General features: G+C 39.3%; 1 protein-coding gene across 4 annotated transcripts in view; it reads right to left on the reverse strand.

Moving 5' to 3' along the window:
* The window catches only part of GPR146 (G protein-coupled receptor 146), a 57,075-nt gene that overhangs the window by 13,254 nt on the left and 22,745 nt on the right, over window positions 1-21,076 (reverse strand). Inside the window, exons 2-3 of one of the 4 annotated variants that reach the window (XM_037385914.1) lie at window positions 18,122-18,163; window positions 5,262-5,370 (exon numbers count right to left, since the gene is read on the reverse strand). Coding sequence is in view for 2 of the 4 variants with exons in the window: in XM_037385913.1 (XP_037241810.1) it covers window positions 5,262-5,316 (55 nt within the window). In the remaining 2 variants the exon portion in view is untranslated. Of the gene's footprint in view, window positions 1-5,261; window positions 5,541-18,121; window positions 18,164-21,076 lie in introns of those variants that run through there. The other 3 variants (XM_037385913.1, XM_037385915.1, XM_037385912.1) reach the window with 3 other exon arrangements.

Below are 21,076 nucleotides of genomic sequence, written 5' to 3' on the forward strand. Positions count from 1 at the left end.
ATGATGTTGATGTTCAGAGTAGCTGGGACTTGGTAGATTTGCATAGTAGATGCACTTTGTCCCACTGTTTTTAATGAATGTATTTAGTTAATTTTTTTCTTAAGGAATTGACTAGGTGGGCAATTTCATTTAAGGATCTTTCTTACATGATAGTCATGAATGTTTAACTATAGGGGTTTCCTCCCCCCCCAGTACATACAGACACTTAACATAAGTCAGTAAAGACTGATATTTTTTTGGGGGGGAAAAATGTTGGTGAAACTTGTATGTTCATTTTCTTAATGTAAAAATCATCAGATTGTGGAGATGAATTTAAAATTTTCTGCTGAGGCCTTTTTAAAAGTTAAGAAAATATAAAATTACAAAACAGTTCAATGGTGAATTTCCTTGTTTAGATCTCAGCGCAGACAGATCATTTGCACCTCTTACAAGACAGCAAGTGGCTAGATCTGTGCAGTTCTAGCATTTTGGAGTTGCTCAGGTTCCAGGTAAGGAATGTGTATGAACTGAACATTGTGCTTCTAGTCCACATAAATCAGTGTCACTTAGTAAAGAAGACAGATTCTTGCCAATCAAAATTAATGCAAATGATTGCTATTCCAGATATTGCAGACTGAAATTATCCCAGTGCAGAGCATCAAAGGTGCACCAACTCCACTGGAATTACTCTGAAAATGAGTTGGCAGGCTGGAAACAGCAGCTCTTACCTTAACCCACTGTTTGTTATATTCGCCCGTGCTTAGGACTTGTGACCGGGAACACTGCTGAAATTTGGCAATATGAAAACATTCCCTACAGATATTTTGCTGCCAGTTGCAAGGACTGACAGGAGGCACAGATGGTAGTTTTCCTGGAAACTATAATATAATGCAATTTCCTATTAGAAACATTGGTGAAAGCTGACGCAGTGACTTATCAAGACTCACTTTGTGTAGGAAACTCTTGTGAAACAGACTCAGACTGCAGGGACCAGTTTTCCAGTAAATGCAAAAATATTGACATAGTTCTTTCTCAGATAACATTTCTAAGAATGAGTATAACCCCACAGAGTCTGAAGGGGATAATCAGGCCTTGGCAGAATTGCACTAAGGCTGAAATGACTTCAAAATTTGTCACATCTGTTGGAGATAAACAGTTATCTTGCTGATAATTGTCAGCAAGTCTGAGAGATCTTGTTCTTGACACTCCTGTGGCTTCTAATTTCTATCTTGGTGAAGGAAATAGTATTTTCTGCCTGTCTCTTGGATGAACTTGCATATTTACTGATTGCATCTTACTCCATTTATAATGTCTGAATAAAATATTTTAATCTTACATTCTGAGAGGGCTAGTATAATATCAGTGCTGATCTAAGGGTGGTTATTATTAGACTGTAAGATTTGGAGTAGGCATTTTCATTTACCAGGGGCTTGAAATTAAGAGTCACCTTGCTGATGTGAATGGGTTCTGATTTGTCCATCTGCTGCTTGTCATGTGCCACTCCCGACTCCACTTTATCAGTGACAGGGTTTTTTTACCCCTTATTTATCACAATTTTCTGCCAATAATCTTGATTTCTTACAAGGCTGCCCATTGCACCTGTATGTATGGAATGACTCTTTCATCAAACTTGAAAAAGCCAGTAATAACCTTTAGCACTTTCTGTTCTACAATGCTAGCAAAGGGTTTGACAGGTTTAAGTATTTCATTATTTGATTTGAGTCCTTGGCCATACTTTCACAGGTGTGTGGGTGGGGATGCTTCCTTAGATACTATTTAACCTGTGAGTTTTTTCCAGCCCTGTGTGAGCCTGGGCAAATATTTCCAAGGGCAAAAAAACAAAAGTGATTTTGAGGGAAGAAATGTGCAAAGTAGCTTGAGACCTCTGTTAACCAGGACACTCTAAACTTAAATCTCCCATTACAAAAACCTCTGTGAAGTCACACCTTGAGTATGCCACCTGTAGCCACCTGTTACCCACATTCTGTCCAACCCACAGTATCTTGGGAAGCTATGGTTAGGATTTGCACAAATTCCTAGGAATACAGCCAAATAAATGATGTTGAAATAATAAATACTAGTGCTCACTAATTGCAGTGTATCTATTCACATGACATTCAGCAATTACTGTTTTGGGTTTTTTTTTTTAATTTGAACAGATTTTTTTAAGGATTTCTTGGTGTTCTTGATAGGCACACGCATTTAAAAAAAATACCTTGCAATCCTGATTTCAGCTGGGATAGAGTTAATTTTCTTCTTAGTAGCTGGTACAGTGCTGTGTTTTGATTTTAGTGTAAAAACAATGTTGATGGCACACTAATGTTTTTGGTTGTTGCTGGGTGGTGTTTGCACTAGGTCAAGGACTTCTCAGTTTCTAGGGCCTTGCCAGCAAGAGGGCTGGGAGGGGACACAGCTGGGTCGGCTGACCTGAACTGGCCAAAAAGGTATTCCATACCATATGATCTCATGCTTAGTATATAAACTGGGGTGTGTGTGGTGTGTGTGTTGGCTGGGGCCTGCTGAGCATTGCTTGGGACTGGCTGGGCATCAGCCAGTGGGTGGCAAGCAGTTGTATTGTGCATCACGTGTTTCCTGTTCCCCCTTCCTTTTGGATTTCATTCCTCACCCCTTCTCCCTCCTTTTCATTATAACTTATTATTATTGTTGTTTGGGATTAATTTTATTTCAATTATTGTTCTTATCTCAACCCTTGAGTTCCGTTCTGATGCTCCTCTGGCTAAGGGGGAGTAAGCAAGCAGCTTCATGGTACTGAATTATTGGCTGGGGTTAAACCATGAGACTTGCACACCACAGGAAGAAAGCACGACTTCCATAGCAGATTTTATTACTGCAGGAGCTGTATAGAGCCTTGATGTTTAAAACCGTATTGGGTTTGCATGGCAAGATCTTGGTAGCAGGTGCTATGGGGTGCCTTCTGTGAGAAGCTGCTAGAACTTTCCCCTGTGGCCAACAGAGCCAATGCCAGCCGGCTCAGAGACGGACCTGCCGCTGGCCAAGGCTGAGCTCATCAGTGACAGTGGTGGTGCCTCTGGGATAATGCATTTAAGAAGGGGAAAACCACACAAAACTGTTTGATTGCAGCCAGAGAGGGGAGTTGAGAGTATGTGAGAGCAGTGGCCCTGCAGCCCCCGGGGCAGCGCAGGAGGAGGCAGGGGGGCTCCAGGTGTCGGAGCAGGGATTCCCTGGCAGCCCGAGGGAAGCCCATGGAGAGGCAGGCTGTGCCCCCAGCCCGTGGAGGTTAACGGGGGGGTGGGTGGGGGGGTGGGCAGATCCCCACCTGCAGCCCATGGAGGACCTCGTGCCAGAGCAGGTGGGTGCTCGAAGGAGGCTGTGACCCCATGGGAAGCCTACGCTGGAGCAGCTCCTGGCAGGACCCGTGGGCTCATGGAGAGAGGCCCAGGCTGGAGCAGGTTTGCTGGCCGGGCTTGTGACCCCGCGGGGGCCCAGGCTGGAGCAGCCTGTTCCTGAAGGGCTGCACCCCACGGATGGGACCCAGGCTGGGGCAGGGGAAGGGTGTGAGGACCCTCCCCCTGAGGAGGAAGGAGCAGCAGAGACAAGGAGTGATGAGCTGACTGCAACCCCCATTCCCCTGTACCACTGGCAGGGAGCAGGGAGAGAAAACAGGGTGAAGCTGAGCCTGGGAAGAAGGGAGGGATGGGAGGAAGGTGCTTTAATATTTGTTTGTATTTCTCTTTACCCTACTCTGATTTGATTGGCAATAAATTAAACTAATTTCCCTGAGTCGCTGTCTGTTTTGCCCATGACAGTAACTGGTCAGTGATCTTGCCCTGTCCTTACCTCAACCCATGAGCCTTTTGTTGTATTTTCTCTCAGCTGTTAAGCTGAGGAGGGGAGTGACAGAGTGGCTTTGGTGGGCACCTGGAGTCCAGCCAGGGTCAACCCACCACAAAAATAAATTTTTAATCTGCTTCCCCCTGTGCTAATGGGTGGAAACCTGAGGAGTAATAAGTTTGTCCCAGAGATGGTTTCTTAGCAATTATTGATAAATGGTTGTTTTTACATAGCCGAGACAGAGAGAGGGTGCATACCAACAGTAAACCACAGTTTGTAGGGAGTGTGCTGGAGCCTTCTAGCTTATCTTGACTTAAATAAGCCTTCCATGTTTTTGCTGTTGTGGAAAATATGCAGAATATTCTGATGAACTCTTATCTGATGTTCAGATCCTGCATGCAGAAGTTCAAATGAATCATTCTGATATGCAGATCATAAACCTAGATGTTCACAGGAATCACATTGTCCTGATACTTGATTAACATTTTTTCATCGTTTTAGAATCAGTCCAACTTCTGTTGAAATCCATGAGATACTGCTTTAACTTAAATTATGGGCCCCATCAAATACATGAAGGATGTGATGCTGGCATGAGAAATAGGGTGCTTCCTTTTTATGCTGCTGTAGCATTTATGTAAGAAGGATATAAAGTTCAGCTGATGGAGCCCTAAGGGAAAGTAGGTCTTCGGCTAAGTACGGTAGAAAACAGATTTGCAAATATCATGGTGATTAACATAGTTAAAAAATGCTTATGGAGGCTAAAAAGGACAGCTGTCATTGTGCTTATTCAAAGCTTCTGCTGAAAGCAGTTAGGAAATTTTTGGTGCTTTGAAGTTTGCCTTTGGCTTACCTTCTTTTATAATACAAATGAAAATGCAGCTTGATTGTGATTAATTAGTTAATTAGTTACTGCTGTGTCTTTTAGCTGCTTTGCAGTAATATTTCACAGTATGGTTTGCTGTGTGTTTTATTATTATGCCATGACTAGAAGATTCATAAGTATCTCACTTTCATTGAGAACTGTTGCTTTATTAAAGACTAATTAGATTAACTTTTGATCAATTCCTCTGCTGTACTTCTGCTATATTGTTATACTTCTAGATTTAATATACAGAAAAATTGAGATCTTATCTATTCAGAGTGATTAATAAATAACTTAAAAGCACATATTCAGTACATAAAGAAACCGTAAATGAGAAATCCAGCCTAATGTGCAAGAGTATGAAAATCAGTATGCATAAGAAAAAGCCTACTTGTAACTTTCTTTTGGACAACCAGAGAAAAGTAGGAGCATGACAAATTTAAACAATGATGCTTTTCATAAAGAAATGTTATCTAAAACCTGAGCATTGGTTTCTAAAAATAGTACTATTCATTTTCACTGATTCAAGGTTTATATGCGTTAAGGTAAATTGTTTCTAGGCTCTTGAAAACCAAAAGCAATCTAAAAGGTGAACTTAAAATCTCACCTGGTAGGCACTGCCTTGTTGTTCCTTGATGACTGGCAGAAACATTTTTGCCCATCAAGTCAGACCCTTTTCAAAGTGAGCTCAGCAGAAACTCCAATATCTCATTTCTCTAGTAGGAATAAACAATGGGAGAGCTTAGAAAAAGCCTGCTGACGCCGCTGCACTGCCCTCGGTAGTGGCACTGAACACTGTGTATACATGTGACTTCCCCTGCACATACATACACATAATCCTTTAAGCTTCAGCTGCACGCTCTTATTGGCGCAGAGGGCTGTTGCGAAAACCGGGGGCCTGATCCTGCCATAAGGACTATTCTGCATACTGTGTGTGTATTTGTGAAAGGGGGTTTTTAGGGGTCATCTTTTTTTTTTTTTTCTTTCTTTCCCCATCCCCCCCCCCCCCGAAAGGACAAACCATAAAAGGATGATGCTACATTAATGGTTGGACTTGATGATCTTAAAGGTCTTTTCCAACCTAAGTGATTCCATGAGATTACTGTGGTTTGAGAGCAGTTCAACCTTTGGTGTAGTTGTGTAATGGGAGACAAATAGTGGCTGCATCAAACCAGGAGAGCTTTTTTGGTATGAGAAAAGATTTTTTTTTTTTTTTTTTACCACAGCAGTAGTTATTCCGCAAAGCTGTGCATGTTAACAGAGTAATAAACCCAGAGCAAAATAAGCCAAACTGGCAAAAATATTGTTAGTAGAATTGGATTTTCTTTAGAGCTACTCATCACAGCTGTGTTTGTTGGTAGTCATATCCTTTCCTGCCTTTAAAAAAAAATGCTATTTAACAAAAGCCTGTAACATCCATTTGGCCTCTGGAGAGTTTAAGCAGTAACCAACATTAGATCTGAAAAAGAGCCAATGTATGTTTTAAAAAATACTTTACTGTAAACCTCAGAATTACTTTAAGCATTCAGAAAGACCATTTTAATTAGAAAGAAAAAAGATACAAGGAAAATGCTACTGCTCTATCATCTTACTTTGATGAGATGGTAGGTAAATGTAAATTCTTTCCATTTGAATAAAAAGCATGTAATATCATGATTCTGTCTTAGTGTGAATACAAATAGTGCTTAAATAATTTGCCTTTTTAAATTGTAATGAAGAATTAATTTATGTGTCTTCCTTCCTCCCCAAAGCAGTAAAGTATAAAATCTGCTTTTACTTATCAGCGAAAAAGCAGTTGACCCCTGAAGTAAATGAAGAATTTGTCATTCATGTTAGGCATGTATGTAGCATGTGTATTTTCTTTAGTGTGTGTGTAACACATGTTTTCTTATTTTAGACCATTAGTTGCTTATTTTTATTCTTATAGTATCTTATAAGCTAAAACTTCCCAATAGGACTCTAAGGCTCTAAGGTTAACACCTGAGAACTTTTTTGATTGTCAGTATTTATGATCAAGTATTTGCCTAATTCAGTTATTTTTTTGTTCCTTTTGGCTAAGCTTTTATTGTTTATATCAAAGTAAAACACCCCCCAGTTCTCTGTTTACAATCTTTATGACATAGCAGCTCTGTTTGTAGGTCCCACGTTAATATTTTCCATTAAATGCTGTATTGTTGGAGATTGGTCAAATTGTTAAATAAACAAGCACTTCTTTAATGTCAGTTGTAATATTCCTATGAGGAGACAATGTGGGGCAGCCCAGGATTATGCCTTGCCTTTTTTTTATGGCTTGTAATATTTCACGCTTATCATTCATTTGGTTAAGCCATTATATATGGTTTGTATTTTGAAACACAGAGCAAAACCTCCAAACTGTGTTGATTTACAGTTGATTAAATACCAGTGACAGTTGGGCATAGAGTTTAAGGTGAAATGTGCTTTCCTTTTGAAATTCAGACCTCATAAACTTTATCGTATAGGCTTTTTGCAGGAGAAAAATGCAGAGATTGGGAGATGGAATAGTACTCCTTCAGTCTCTGGGGAGAGCAGAAGGTAATAATGTGGCTCCTTCAAGTCTGCTGCTGTATTGGTTTTATAGAAGTGAGTGTTTTCTCTTACAGGCCCTGCCAGTTCATCACTTATTTCAGTTTGCAGTGCCCATGTTTTTACATTGTCCCAGTTGGATTTTCCTAGCATACTTTCCCCAAGGCTTGTTTGAATGTAAAGATACATAATCCCCTATGCGATTATGATCTGTAACTATCACTTGCCACTGACTGTCTGGAGTAACTTTGGGGTAGTTGTGGGGCAGAGGAGACTGTTGTGCTTTGGCTGGAAAGGTCCACATTTTAACAATATCTGTACTTGTCGAGCTTGGCCAGGTATTTCTTGTGTTGGACCCATGGGACTTTGTGTTGGGACTTGGTCCTGGTCAGACAGCTGCAAGGGGACTGAGGGAAATGGTGAACAAGGATAGTCGATATTTACTTCAGTGACTTATTTAACTCTGCCTCATTACAAAATAAGTAAGTGCCAGCCTCACTGAAGGTGGAGCCTCTTCTGTGACCTGACAGGAAAATTAGCCCATTTTCAAAACGCCTTTAAACATAAGCCATGTGTTTTTTCTGTGCACATGGTAAAAATTCGGCTGGATAGGAGTCCAGTATGAGTGTGAAATGCACACATAACCTAAAGTACTACTTCTTTACCGCCACTAAGCAGCAGGGATCACAGAAACCTTGGGGGTATCCTCACATGCTTAATTTTCACATGCAGTATACTGCTGCTATTGGCTTGATTGATTAATTATGGCAGTTCCCTGTCCATCCTCTCCCAAATACATTTCTTGTTGCTGATGGGTCTGTGAAGTTAATGTACAGTCCTAAAGTTCCTAATTCCAAGTAACTCTGTTAATATGAAAGTTGTATTTTAGCAGTGCAGGTTTTTGTTTACAGAATAATTTGTAGTGGTTCAGATGATGTAGTCACATGCTTGATGTACTCATGTTTCTGACACTGCTACATCTGATATGAATTGATAGACAATTCTGGTAGTATTTTTTACTTACAGAAGCTAAATAAGACAAAACCTAAGAAGTTCTGTTCAGTTTTGTATGGCAATATAATGACTTTCAAAAGTTCATCTTTTACGAGTGCTCTATGCAGTAACAGAGTTACTGATTCAGATGGATTAAACAAATCACAAGGTTAAAAGTGAAAGTAGTTATTTAGGACTGTGGTTGCCAGAATATTATTTTTATGAGCTGAAGTGGTTTTGTTGAAGGATCACTATGGCATTAGGGAATTAGTGGGTGTACATTTTGGCCCTTCATACCCATGTGTAAATTGTCTAAAGAATAGTATTCATAGAAAAGGATTATCAGAAATATTCCTCAGTATACTTTTATCTTAAACTGAAATGATGGTACCTTCAGAGGAGCAGAGTTAGTGGTACACGATAAAGGGACTATGGTGTGGGCAAAGATGTCCTTGTTCATTGCACAGAATGTGGTCAGTCCCCACTGACATTTCTTCTTATTTTTTGCAGTACTGTTGTGTTAAGCATGAAGTAAGATGTAATATTAATGGGATTCATTCAGGACTGCTTATTTGTGTTTTATCCTTGTGTATCTTAGTATTCAGCAATTTGGTATTTGGTCATAACATGTCTGAAAATGCTTTGGTAATTACTTAAAAAACATTGAAATTGAATGTGCAAATCAGCTGAAGCAAGCAAGACTTATTTGCAAATTTTAGATGAGTGCTTTAGAACTCTCTTTTATATGAGCACAACTTTAGTCCCTTTCATTTTTTAATCTGCTACAATATTTCAGGTTGTAAGGACTTGGACAGAAAACTTTAAAAAGGCGACCACAATTGTACCAGTGCTGCAAGCCCATTAATCATACATTCATTCTTGAGAACCAGTGTCTCTGGTTTGAGAAATTCCACCAGCTTTCCCTAAGGGCCATTCACAAATGAGCTCTGGTGAAACTTGCTGCGGTAGCTGGATGCACCGTGGCCATGATGGGATGGCACAGCCGTACTTCTGGTGAGGGATACGGGCCTCTGCAGAGGGATGCATGCATCTGCACTTTTGCAGCTTGATTTCCAAAATGGACCACAAAGTTGCACCCTTTTAAGAGCCGACACAGTTGAACTCAGCTGCTGAGACAGGTGCATGAATGTGACTTTCTTTGTGCCAGCTCCATTGTTACAGGAGTGGGAACCTGCAGCAGAAGGGCAGCAACAAACAGGCTGGGAGTGGAGTGATAGCATCTGGATCTGTTGCAGCTCCTTCCTTTGCTGATGTGACTCAGGATCCTCATGTGGTTTTAGTGGAAATTCCTCAGACCTGCTAACCCAGCTAATTCAGGGGAGCCTTCCTGAAGTATTCAGAGCTTGCGATTAACTTCAGTAGTATGTCTATTATTTATTTATTTTGAGAAGACTGTGATTCTGTTTCAAAAATATGGTTCTATGCCAAAAACATCGGGCAAAACCTGATAGCTGCATACAAATGGCAGTGATAATAATGGGCAAAGCAGGAGTATTTGTGTCTTTTCTAATGGGTAGGCTTTTTAACTTGGGCCTCTTCATATTTGACCTCTAATTTGGATGGCCAGACTGCTGAAATTCACTGTTAGGTCATTGCTCGTGTGGATGGTATTAGAGATGTATTCTGGTGTGTCTGTGTGCATCTTTTGTCTCTGCATACTTTGGATGATTTTATTAGCTATTGTTTGAAAATGTCATTGGACATTAGATCAGTTTATTTAGCTATTGTGGGCTAATCCAAACATACAGAATATAATACCCTACTCCTGACCTTTTCCTGTTACCAGGCTTTCAGCAGCTCTTTCCTTTGCAGACCTCAGGTGGTGGGAAGGGAGGAGGAAGGGCTTTAACACTCTGGGTGTATTTTGTGAAGACCACAGTACAGGCTGAAGGCACTACTGCTCACTTCGCAGCACAGGAGAAACAGGAGAGATGTATAAGAAGGGAAAAAGTCCAGGGCCCTACCGTAGTCTTTAAGTTCTTGGGTTTAGCCTCCCAACCCTTTAAAAAAGACATAAAGCAGCAAGATTGTATGCTCAAGACTGGCTAGCTAGCAGGATTTCATAACCTGACACCATGAAGCACTCCTAGCTTCTGAAATCTGCTTGATTGAATATTACTTCTTAAAGCCCTCCAGATTTTGGTGAAAATTCTTGCACAAAAATCTTTTAAGATGAGGTTGCATGGTTGAAGAACTATGACTTTTAAAGGATATGGAGAATGGAAATGAGTTAAAACATCATTACATCATTTCCCCTAGCTGTCCATTTTACTATTGCTACTTTTGATCTATTGAAAATACAACTTATTAGTAAATCTCTACCCCAGCAGGTATTTTGATAGCATAAATCCATTGTACTTGTTAATATAGAATTTTGAAGGGAAGAAAAAAACCCAGAGGAAGAATGCAACAACAATACTGACCTCAATGAATAAAAATTGGACTGTTTGTACTATGAGAAAATGAGATAATTATGGCTATAAAATCCTGTGCTCAAAGAATGAAAATAAACAACATACATGCTATGTGGAAATAGAGGAGAAAGCCATTACATTAGGAGAGATTTACTGAAATATTTTCTCCACAATCATTCTTAATAATGTGGGGATTTTTTTTAGTTAGGGACTAAAACTGTCCTGCAGAGTATTCCTGGAGTTTGGCAGCAGTGCAAGAGGATGGTTTACAAACATTCCACACCAGGAAAATATTTGGAAACCGGTAATGTGGCACTTGGCCACTGCTATTATAAGCAGCATTAGATGCACTTTTTGTTGCATTACAGCCATCTGGCAGGTAAGTGGTCCATTTGTCTGTTAACAAACAAAGATTTCCTAGCCATTCTACTTTGGAATCATTCCATATAAAATTTAATTGTAGGCTTACTCTTCTTTTTGGGGAAAAAAGTGATTTAAAAATCGCATGTCAGAACAAAGGGTTAAACAGTCAGTTGAATACAGCACAGTAACACTGCAAAGTAGTTAGAGCCATTGTGGAGTTTGACTCTGTTTCTAGAGTTTTGGAATGTATTTTTCCTTTAAGCGATAGCTAAATAGTTCTCTTGGATTGTTTGTGTGTTACAGGAACCATATCAGATCACTATATAAAGTTCAGGATTTTCTCCAGAGTGCCTGAAATCCTACTACAAAGAACACTTGTGTCTTAGAGTCTGACACCAAGTAGAAATAAAAGGCTGAAATAATAACACCACTAACTTGCTTTAATTAATTGTATGTTTCTGTACTTAAGCTTGAAGGGTGGAAAGCATTGCTTTAAAGGCTACCTACAAAACTGGTGAATGAGCAGCCACTTAGGGTGCCACTTCAAAGAGAAACACCCAAGAGAGCAACAGAAGGGAAGCTGATTTTGAATTCTCTCAGTTCTTCCTGGGAGCCCAGAGCTTGCAAAGGAAAACAACTTAGAAATGGTTATTTTCTTTTGTGTTAGTTACATAACCAGCTCCCAGCAAATAAAACTGGAGGTGGAGCAGCCATACAAAGATCCACTTAATAACCTGTGCCTACCATAGCAGCTGAAAGAATCTTACTTGACTTTAATAGTTTTCCTTCCTGGCTAAGGGAGATTCCTTGTACTGTCTCCAGATAAAAAACTGATAAAATTTAGAAGCTAGTATGTATGCACTGGTGCATGTTTGAGATTCAAGCCTTCGCGGTTATTCCAGATTTAGACCTTGTTGCTGAAGCAGTCAAACAGATCTTGGTTTCTACCATTTTTTATTTTTCACATCTCTCTGTATGCAATATTGCTGTAGTTAATGCTGAAGAAGTAGAAACCTGACTTTTACAAGAGTGCTGACCTTTAGTCTTTCCTTTAAAATCAGTTGAAGCTCTAAGAATTGTGCTTTTATGCTAGTCATCCTATGCTGTTTTTAAACTTTGCTTTTGCAGCCATGCTGTGTAGGTTCCCTTAACCAGCTTCTGAGATGCAGGCTGGTACTTGGTTCCTGTAGATGATAGCTCCAACTGGTCAGCATCCTTTGTTTTGGCAACTGTGCTCTTTGCCTCCCTGTCTGTGTTAGCCATCCTCCCAGCTACCTGCTACATGCCTTGCATTGACCTAGTCAGCTGGCGGATTGCTGTCTCATCTCCCTCGTTATTTTCTTCCCACAGCTCTATTAATAGCCTTGTCTTGGCTTTGGGACTTCAGTTTGTGATTTACTAATTAGAAAATTCTGGGATTACATGTGTGCTTTTTCATTGTCTTCAGGTGTCAGCTGTTACACCACTGCAGAGATGTTAAAAGTATAGTGCCATCATTTACAGCATAATTAGGAGACCAGTTTGCAGGTGGCTGTTACTGATGATATAATAAGTAAAAAGGATCGAAAGAATTAATGCATTTGACCGTTCTAACCATTTTTTACACTTACTTTATATGAAATTAGACCTGGAAAGGCGGGGCTTGTAATGCGTATGAAATTATAAAATATCATCTGTGCCCAACTTCTACAAACTTCATTATCATTACCTCTGTAAGAATTAAAGTCAGTTCATGTAGTCCAGAGCAGCAAATATTGTCAGACAACGTGTAATGGAAATTTATAAGAGCCAATATTTAACACCTTGAAATGAGAAGCATCCAGGATAATTTTGGAAATCACTTCACTTGAATTCAGTATATATTACAAGAAAATATGAAGGTAAATATTAAAGTATTTTCATCAGATGGTTTTAAATTAATCTTTGGATTTCCCTTAAAAAGAAAATAAAGAACCTTTGAGTAATGGAGAAACAGGGTACTCTTCTTATTTCTGTCACTGTGAAGTATGACACCAAGAAAAAGATTACTTAGAAATAATTCCATTTCCGTGTTTAAAGCTCTGGTTATTTGAGGCCAGAATGCTTTTGAATTATCTGCTTTAAGCCTTGATACTGCAAATTAACCTTGGATAGTTAGGTGCATATGTAGAGGCAAAACAAAACCCCACTGAAATTAATAGGTCCTGTGTGGCCTGGGGTTCTGCCTGGTAGAACTGTTTGCAGTGTGTTTGTTTATTTTTGAAGTGTTTTAAAATGCTTTTTCCAACTCATTGTATGATGATCCATATATGACAGATGAGTAGTACCAAACTTCAGACCATCCAACAAAGTAGCTTTCCTTTGCTTTGTTTAGGAAGATCTCTTTGATTCTGCTTGTATTTAAAGTGCGCTGCTGGGTAATCATGGAATGTCTATCTGTTTAAACCAAATTCAAAGAGTATTGTGAACTGACACCTGCTTAAGTCTTTAATTAAAAGTGGCTTAATCTCTAACAATCTCTACATACCTAAGCAGAAAGTATATGTGTTTAATGTGTACTTTGAGCTGGCATTCATATAGAAATGAAAGATTTGTAAATGAAACACAATGCTAGACATGATGCTGTTTGACTGGAATCCCTTCTTGTTGGCATAGCCTAGTTTTCCTGATGGTGTCAGCCCCTGGGAATACACCCTTAAGATTTCTATTGAGGGAAAATAAAAAGGGAGGGCTATCTTAAAAAAATGTGTGTATCAACTATATATAAAACACTTAAAATAGGCAAATACATACAGTGGAGAACTGCTCCCCCTTAGAAGGGTTGGCAGAGGGAATACTGTTTGTATTTCCCGATGTATATACCCTACAGAAAGAGATGTATTTTCTGTATTTTTCCTAGCTGTGTGAATTTTGCTGGAATATGTCTTAAAGTTAAACCCTGATCATTAATGTTGATTAATGTTCATACTCTTTTTCTCAAATGTTTCAGCTTTTCTCTTCCAAAGGACCTCCCCTGTTCTTGAACCTAATGTATGGACAGTCTTTGTTTTTGGTGTGGGTTTTTTTTTTTGGCACCTGGGGATGGTAAATGGCAGTAAGTGATAATAAGCATCAATTTTAACTACTGAAGAGAAAAATAAGAAAAAGCAGTAGGCTTTTCAGCAGTTGCAGACCCGTAGTTGCAGTTACCCCTACCCACTGGTGGCATCTATAATGATTTCCAGCATAATAGTATGTCTGATCTCACCTCTGCTATTCTCACAATCAAGTTTAACATGTTGTTTGACAACCTTAACATGTCTCCTAAATACAAAATATTAGTAATGGTTCTTTTTGCAAAATTAACATGTTCTGGTCTAGCAGGAAGGGAGACTGAAACTTCAAAAGGGAAAGCTGAACCAAGCCTTTAATTTGTGAGAGGAAGGAAGCTGGTAGGGAGAGAGAGAATGAAGGTTTATAATTGTACTGAAATCAATATGAAGGAGACGTATATCTTAGCAAGCAGCAAGAGACTGGAGGCAAGATGGAGACATAAAGCCTCATGGTGATAAATGGAGTAGGTTCTGAAGGAGACATGGGTAACGAAAGGAGCCCCTGGCATGACTGTGGATGGGAAGGTGGCATGTGTGCAATGCCAATGGGCTGGAACAGGGGGCTGTGAGGGAATCTTGTGTAGTGAACTTGGCTTGCACGAACTAAGAAGCATGTAACCCTTTTGACATGCTCATCTTGTCTATCTTGAATTATTGCAATGTCTGTATTATGTATGTGTTGAGTTAAATTACTAGCAATGATGTGTGGAAATGCATCTGGAAAGATGAACATTCCTTGAAAACATTCCAGAGCTGATGTTCGAGAGTACAGTGTTAAAGGCATTTGCTTTTGGCTTCCTGGAGAGCTCACCAAACTAGTTTTGGGTAAGACAAGATGGCACAAAGAACTTTGGCTTGATTTTACACGTGGGTAGTTGTGCTTTTAGGATGGAGACTTAAATTCTGAAATGTTAAGTGTTTGGGGTTTTTTTAGAAACTTCATTTTTCCCTTATACTATGATTTGTTTATATTGCTAGTTTTAAAATATTTGGGATATTGTTTGGGTCACTGTTACCTCCTGTTTATAAGTGCATTTGTATTTGCTGGGGCCAGTTTATACTGGGATGCAAAGAATCCAATGTGACGATCAAAGCATCATAGTACTTCACCCTAACAAAGATTAGACCTGGCATCTCTATGAGCTGCAATTAGGGAAAGACAGCTTAGGTAATCTTTTAAAAAAAGTCTTTTAGCTGTGACACAGGTACTTCACTATGAAGGTTATTGATGGCTGCTGTTACTGTGTGTCCAAAACTCATTAAGGTAAACCTTTATTTGCCTCTTTTCTCCTGTCTGTACTTTGTTTCAAAAAGCTATAGCCACCAGTGGAAGATTTCAATTAAGATTTCAATTAAGAAATTGGGAGTCTGAGGTTAAATGCTATCCACAGCTGTTTTTCTGTGATAATTTAAAAAAAAATTATTGCACCACAGTATTAGCAAACCAATGTGCCTGTGATTATAATAGGTAGCAAGAAAAAATAAAAAGTCAGTCTGAACAAATTCTGGATGAGTTTTGTTTCTGGTATTTAAAATTTTAACTATTTTTTTACTGGACCAAATTCATCATAAAATAATTCAGGTTGGAAGGGACCTTAGGAGGTCATCTTTCCAAATTCCTGCCCAAAGGCAGGGTCAGCTGTGAGATCAGACTAGGTCCTGAAAATCTCTGAGGATGGAGACTGTGTAACCTCTGGACAATCTGTTCCAATGCTTGATTGTCCTAATGGTAAAAAAAAAATTAAAAAGTAAATTTTCCCTTATGTTGCAATCCATCTGTTTTTTAACTTATGCCCATTGTCTTTTTTATATCATACCGTGCATTGTTTGAAAGAGCCTCAATTTGTCTTCTCAATAAGCCTCTTGTAGGTGTAACATAGTGGTTGTAAGGGCCACCCAAAACCTTCTCTTCTCCACCCTGAGGTTCCTTCAGCCTTTCACAGGGCAAGTGTTCCTGCCCCCTGGCTATCTTGGTGTCCTGCCACTCGCTCTAGTTCATTGAAAGCATTCTTGGGGGGCCCAAAAATGATGCAGAGAAGTACCAGGTCAGTCTATTGCAACAGGACAAGGGGTAATGGTTTTAAACTAAAAGAGGGTAGATTCAGACTAGATATAAGGAAGAAATGTTTTACGATGAGGGTGGTGAAACACTGGCACGGGCTGCCCAGAGAGGCAGTAGGTGCCCCATCCCTGGAAACATTCAAGGTCAGGTTGGATGGGGCTGTAAACAACCTGATTTAGTTGAAGATGTTCCTGCTCACTGCAGGGGAGTTGACTAGATTATCTTTAAAGGTCCCTTCCAACCTAACTACTCTGATCCTGTGGTTTATAAAAAAACCAAACTCTTTTTGTAATTCTGTTACATGGAGGCTTAGGGAGGCTTCTGGATGTTTTGTATGTGGCCAGTGGGATCAAACTTTTTTAGTTCTGTCTTGCAGGTGTATACCTTAGAGGAGTCTTCTCTAGGCCACTCTAGGTTTTGGGATAACGGACATTTTGGTTTTTTTAACAATGGCCCCTAAAAGGATGGCTGTCTGTGGAGCTGCATACATGTAATTGGTTTATGATTGGCCTTCAGTGAAAAATTTAAACTAGAAGCGTGTCTTGCTGTAGCTGATCTCTTACTCAATATATTCTTTCTGTTTTTATACATAAACTCTAAGATTAGTGTGGTTGAGTATATTGAAAGTAATAAAAAACAGGCACAGAAAAATTGTTGCATGTTTAAAAAAATCATAAAATGAAAGAGTAAGTGCATCATTTATTATAACACCATGTAAACTAATGAAAAACATACTGCAGGCTGGAAATTTGTTAAGAGCTGAACTCAAAAAGTTTCCATTCCCAAAAATGCCTTGGGGCCTCCGGCTGCAAGCTTGTGGCTAAAGAGGCCCTATGATAAACTGACATAAAAAATAACTACTCCATAAACATTCAGCTCCTGTTTCACAATAGTTGGAAATAAGTTTTTAAAAAGTGTTACCTATTGATACTGACTGTACTTTATCAAAGGGAGGCAGTGCATTTATGACTAGAATATTAAATTGGAAGTTAAACACTGGGGAGATGGGCCCTGGGCACAGAAATGTTATGTTCATTGTACATAGGAGAACATCAAGAAGATGAAGTGACTTGCCGAGAGCAACAGAACAGCACTTGGTACTGGCAGAGCTGGTATCAACATTAAATAATTCCTGGCTTATAGTCCTTTGCTCATTAACTGTACGTGTGTGAACAACTCACCTATTGCCCACCACTCTGAGCAGGTACCAACCCCTGCACGACAGCACATTCTTCAGGCTGCATGCAAATATACCCTTAGAGTATTGATGGTATTTGCACCATCAGTGCTCAGATGAATGGTGTTGGCCACTTAGAAAAGACCGAGTTTTGTGTCTCTTTCCTTTTGATCTGTTTAGCTTTCTTAAAGGTGTGTCTTTCCTGCAGCGTTAGCCCAAGCTGGTTGACTAGGTGTTGGCTTTGCCTTTCTCCTTCTCCCTGATGGACACTTGTCAATGTATGGAAATCATTGATGTGGGCAGTGGGCTTTCAGGCAGTTTTAACTGTCATGATGGCCTGGTGGCAGAGGTGGTGAGGAAAGTGCTACAGCCTCAGTTTTGTCTTCACATGGATTGGCAAGCAGTTTGCAGAAATAATGCCAGTTAAACCTTCTGAGTGCTGATGTTCATCCAGTCTGTTCCTGCAGTTCCTCTGGGTGACAGAGGTTCCCCTGCCTGGGAAGAAAGAAGCCCTGGAGTGCCTAAAGATCACGGGACACTTCCATAAAGTCCAGATTTCACAAACCCATAAAGATGTAGTAAATTGGATGTATCTTTGAGACTACTTCAGTGGCTGGTTTGTGATCTTTGAGAAGGACAATCTGGGAGTAAATATTGCTTGCCTTAGCTTACTTTTCAGTGAGGACTTAGTAATCCAGTACTTTTTCACAGAAGTAAATGTCATGTCTAGAAGTCCCAATTTTGGTAAATATTGTCACAGTTGTACATTGATGAAGTAAATATATACAGTAAGTCACCCTGTATTGCTATAGCTGTACTTACATGAGGTGCAGCCCAGGAGAATGTCAGTCTGAGATTGAGCCACTGGGAAGAAAAAAGAAAACAAGAAAAGAAAAGGTAAAACAGTTGTTTGTAGGTGGTTGAAAGAAATTTAAAAAAATTTAATCAATTCTGATAAATATGGATCACTTTCATTTTTTTGTGTGTAGCATTTACACTATACAATGTTTTCTTCCAGTGATTAGGAAATCTGTAACGTAATTGTTCATGATGTTTGGTGTTGAATTGCTGCATGTACAGACTTGACTGTAGCTGAAAAGTTGATAGAATTAAAGTATCACAGTGGTGTTGATGGTTTTATTTACATTTGTGAGGTGAATTGCGGAACTTGCATAAAAGCTGTAGATTTAAAAATAGAAACATAACTTCCTTTTTGTCACTGAAAATGTCATGTTTGGTGTGTTAAAACTGACACTTCACAGTCCTGATATCAAATGTTTGTGTTGTAATATGATATTATGATAAATGTCAGTTTGGTTATTGTAAAAAGTAGTGGGTTTGGTGCACTGTGTTACACTAACTCACTTTGATTACTGAGTATGTATCTGCTCCTTTGCACACTGTGGTGAAAAAATACAGAGAACAAGTATATTTTATTAAAATATAAAAATTAAAGTATAATTTATCTGACTGCTCAGAATTTGTAACCAGTATTTCAATATGCAGATGTAACTTATCTGAAGAAGAAAAATGAAGTAAAGCACTAATTTCCCTATGTGTTGCAGTTAAAATAGATATATACATACATAGGCATTAAAGAGGTTTAAGTATTTTAGCTTAGATAAATGATTGAACAGTAATATTTGGAGAGCAAGATAACTTTTAAGAATAGATGAGCTTTCTTCTAAAATGAAAGATTAACTAGTTCAAGGGTACTTAATTAGGACTGAATTTTGAGGTAAGCAGAATACTTAATTTGGGAAAAAATGGTTTAAGGTAGCAGCCTGTGCCACTTCATTCTTTTTGTATTAAAGCTTTATTGAGAGGTGCAATAATGGTCTGTAAAAGATCTGATCTCTTTCTGGTGGAGATTTTTTTTCCTTATTTTCTCTACTATTAGCACTGGCTCTGGTCTTTACTACTTGGTGTTACTGTTAGAGCTACCCAGCTCCCCTGCTCCACTCAGCCTCTCTTTGCCCTCTGTTTCACATACTGTGGCTGGTGTTTAAGGACCCAAGAAAAACAAACAGTGCAACCAGTATTTTGCTTGCAATTTTAGTTTCATAATTTGATGAAGAATAGTAAATAGAAGCACAAACTGTTGTTATTATGTGGTCTTGATCTTAAGAGAAAAGGATTTCCATGGCTAATGTGTATTTGCGATGTCATGCATGGAAATCACCTAAGACCAACTCTAGTGGTCTTAAAACTAAGCTGTAGTGGCTGGCTGTTTGGTCGCAGTGGCTGGCCGGCCTCTCTTCTCAAGATCAGCCGATCTTCCATTTATACTTTCATACAAATTTGTGTTCAAGGACCTAGTAAGACAGCTGCTCTGTGTGTTAGAGCAGAAAATGGATGTGGAAAGCTCGTTTCCTCTGTGTGTGTTAGGTGGGAAGGAGGATTTAAGTAGTTAAATGAGTGGATGTGAAGAGACCGGGGTGATACCTCTTACTGCTGAAGTCCCACCTGTGAAGCAGCTGTAACAGGTTCTGGAGCTCCAGGAGCTCCAACCACGTGGGGATAGGCCATGGCAGATGGCTTCTCACAAATGCAGTCCTTCAGTGCCTTAGTTGTGGCCTGTGGCCTCGTATCCGTACATGTATGAATATGACTAGAATTAGACATGCGAATTGCTGTTGAATTCAGCTGGCTAAGTTGCACAAACTTATTGATATGCATGGCAAGGTGCAATACTGAGATCTGCATTCCAAGGACTGCTGTCGTGCTCATGGAGCTCTTAGGGGTGGGCTGGAGAAAGGTTCTGTCCACAGTGGTCACTCAGCAGTCACCAAAGAGAAGCTTTGCTACTGCTGACCTACTCTGGATTCACAAAGGTAACGTGTACCTCGTTGCCTCCCTCCTTTGTGACTCAACAGCTCTTGGGGTTAGCTCTCTGCGTTATCTTCTGCTTTCTGATCATTGCTGTTGAAGTACAATTTCTTTCATGTAGTACACAGAGTTTCAGGAATGATTAAATCACACCATGAATCATAACTGAGATGCTGAGCTATACACACTGCTCTTCACATCTATAAGCCTGTGGACATGAGTAACAAGTTTTGTAGTGACAGCCTTAAAGTGGGTTTGCAGTTCTGCTGGGAGCTGAACACACTGTTTTTTGTCTTTTAATGTAAGCAACTTGAGTGGAATAAAAAGCTTGTTAATCAGTTTGAAATGAAGTTGTAGTGTGGACAGAATTAGCATAGTATTTCTAGATAGCTTAAAGAATAGAGTACATTTTCAAGTGTCATATGTAATGTATGATTTTATTCATGAGGCCTGTATTTTATATTCTAACAAATATAAATCATGTATCGTAGTAATCATATATAATTCTGAATCACAGCATAAAATTTTGCAGTGCTATAATGAAGACAAATGAGAGAGATAAGGAGCAGCTGCATAGCTAATGAAGGAGTTAATTTCAACATGTGTTTTAGACCATTAAGTACTATAAAGCAAAAAGTGTTGCACTGCCAGCACAAACCAAAGGCAGGCAGTTAACTACCACTCCCTTCCCTGGTCCAGCATCACTGGGGATACCGTAGAGCGCAGGCTTCACTAAAATGAATTCATTAGTTCAGGCAGTAATATGCACTAGAAATGTGGAAGAAGATACAAATCATTGTTGCAGACTGTCTTTTAGCAAGGAAAATATTTTGTGTTCTGCGTGTGAATATAAATTTTTCTCTATGAAAAAGTTTTTAACGTTTCAGGTTGAAATACGTGTTATAAACTTATTTAACAGTTTGTGAGCCAAGAGTTCTGGTCTTTTTT

This window comes from Falco rusticolus, chromosome 4 (assembly GCF_015220075.1).
Source record: "Falco rusticolus isolate bFalRus1 chromosome 4, bFalRus1.pri, whole genome shotgun sequence".
NCBI classification, from domain to species: domain Eukaryota; kingdom Metazoa; phylum Chordata; class Aves; order Falconiformes; family Falconidae; genus Falco; species Falco rusticolus.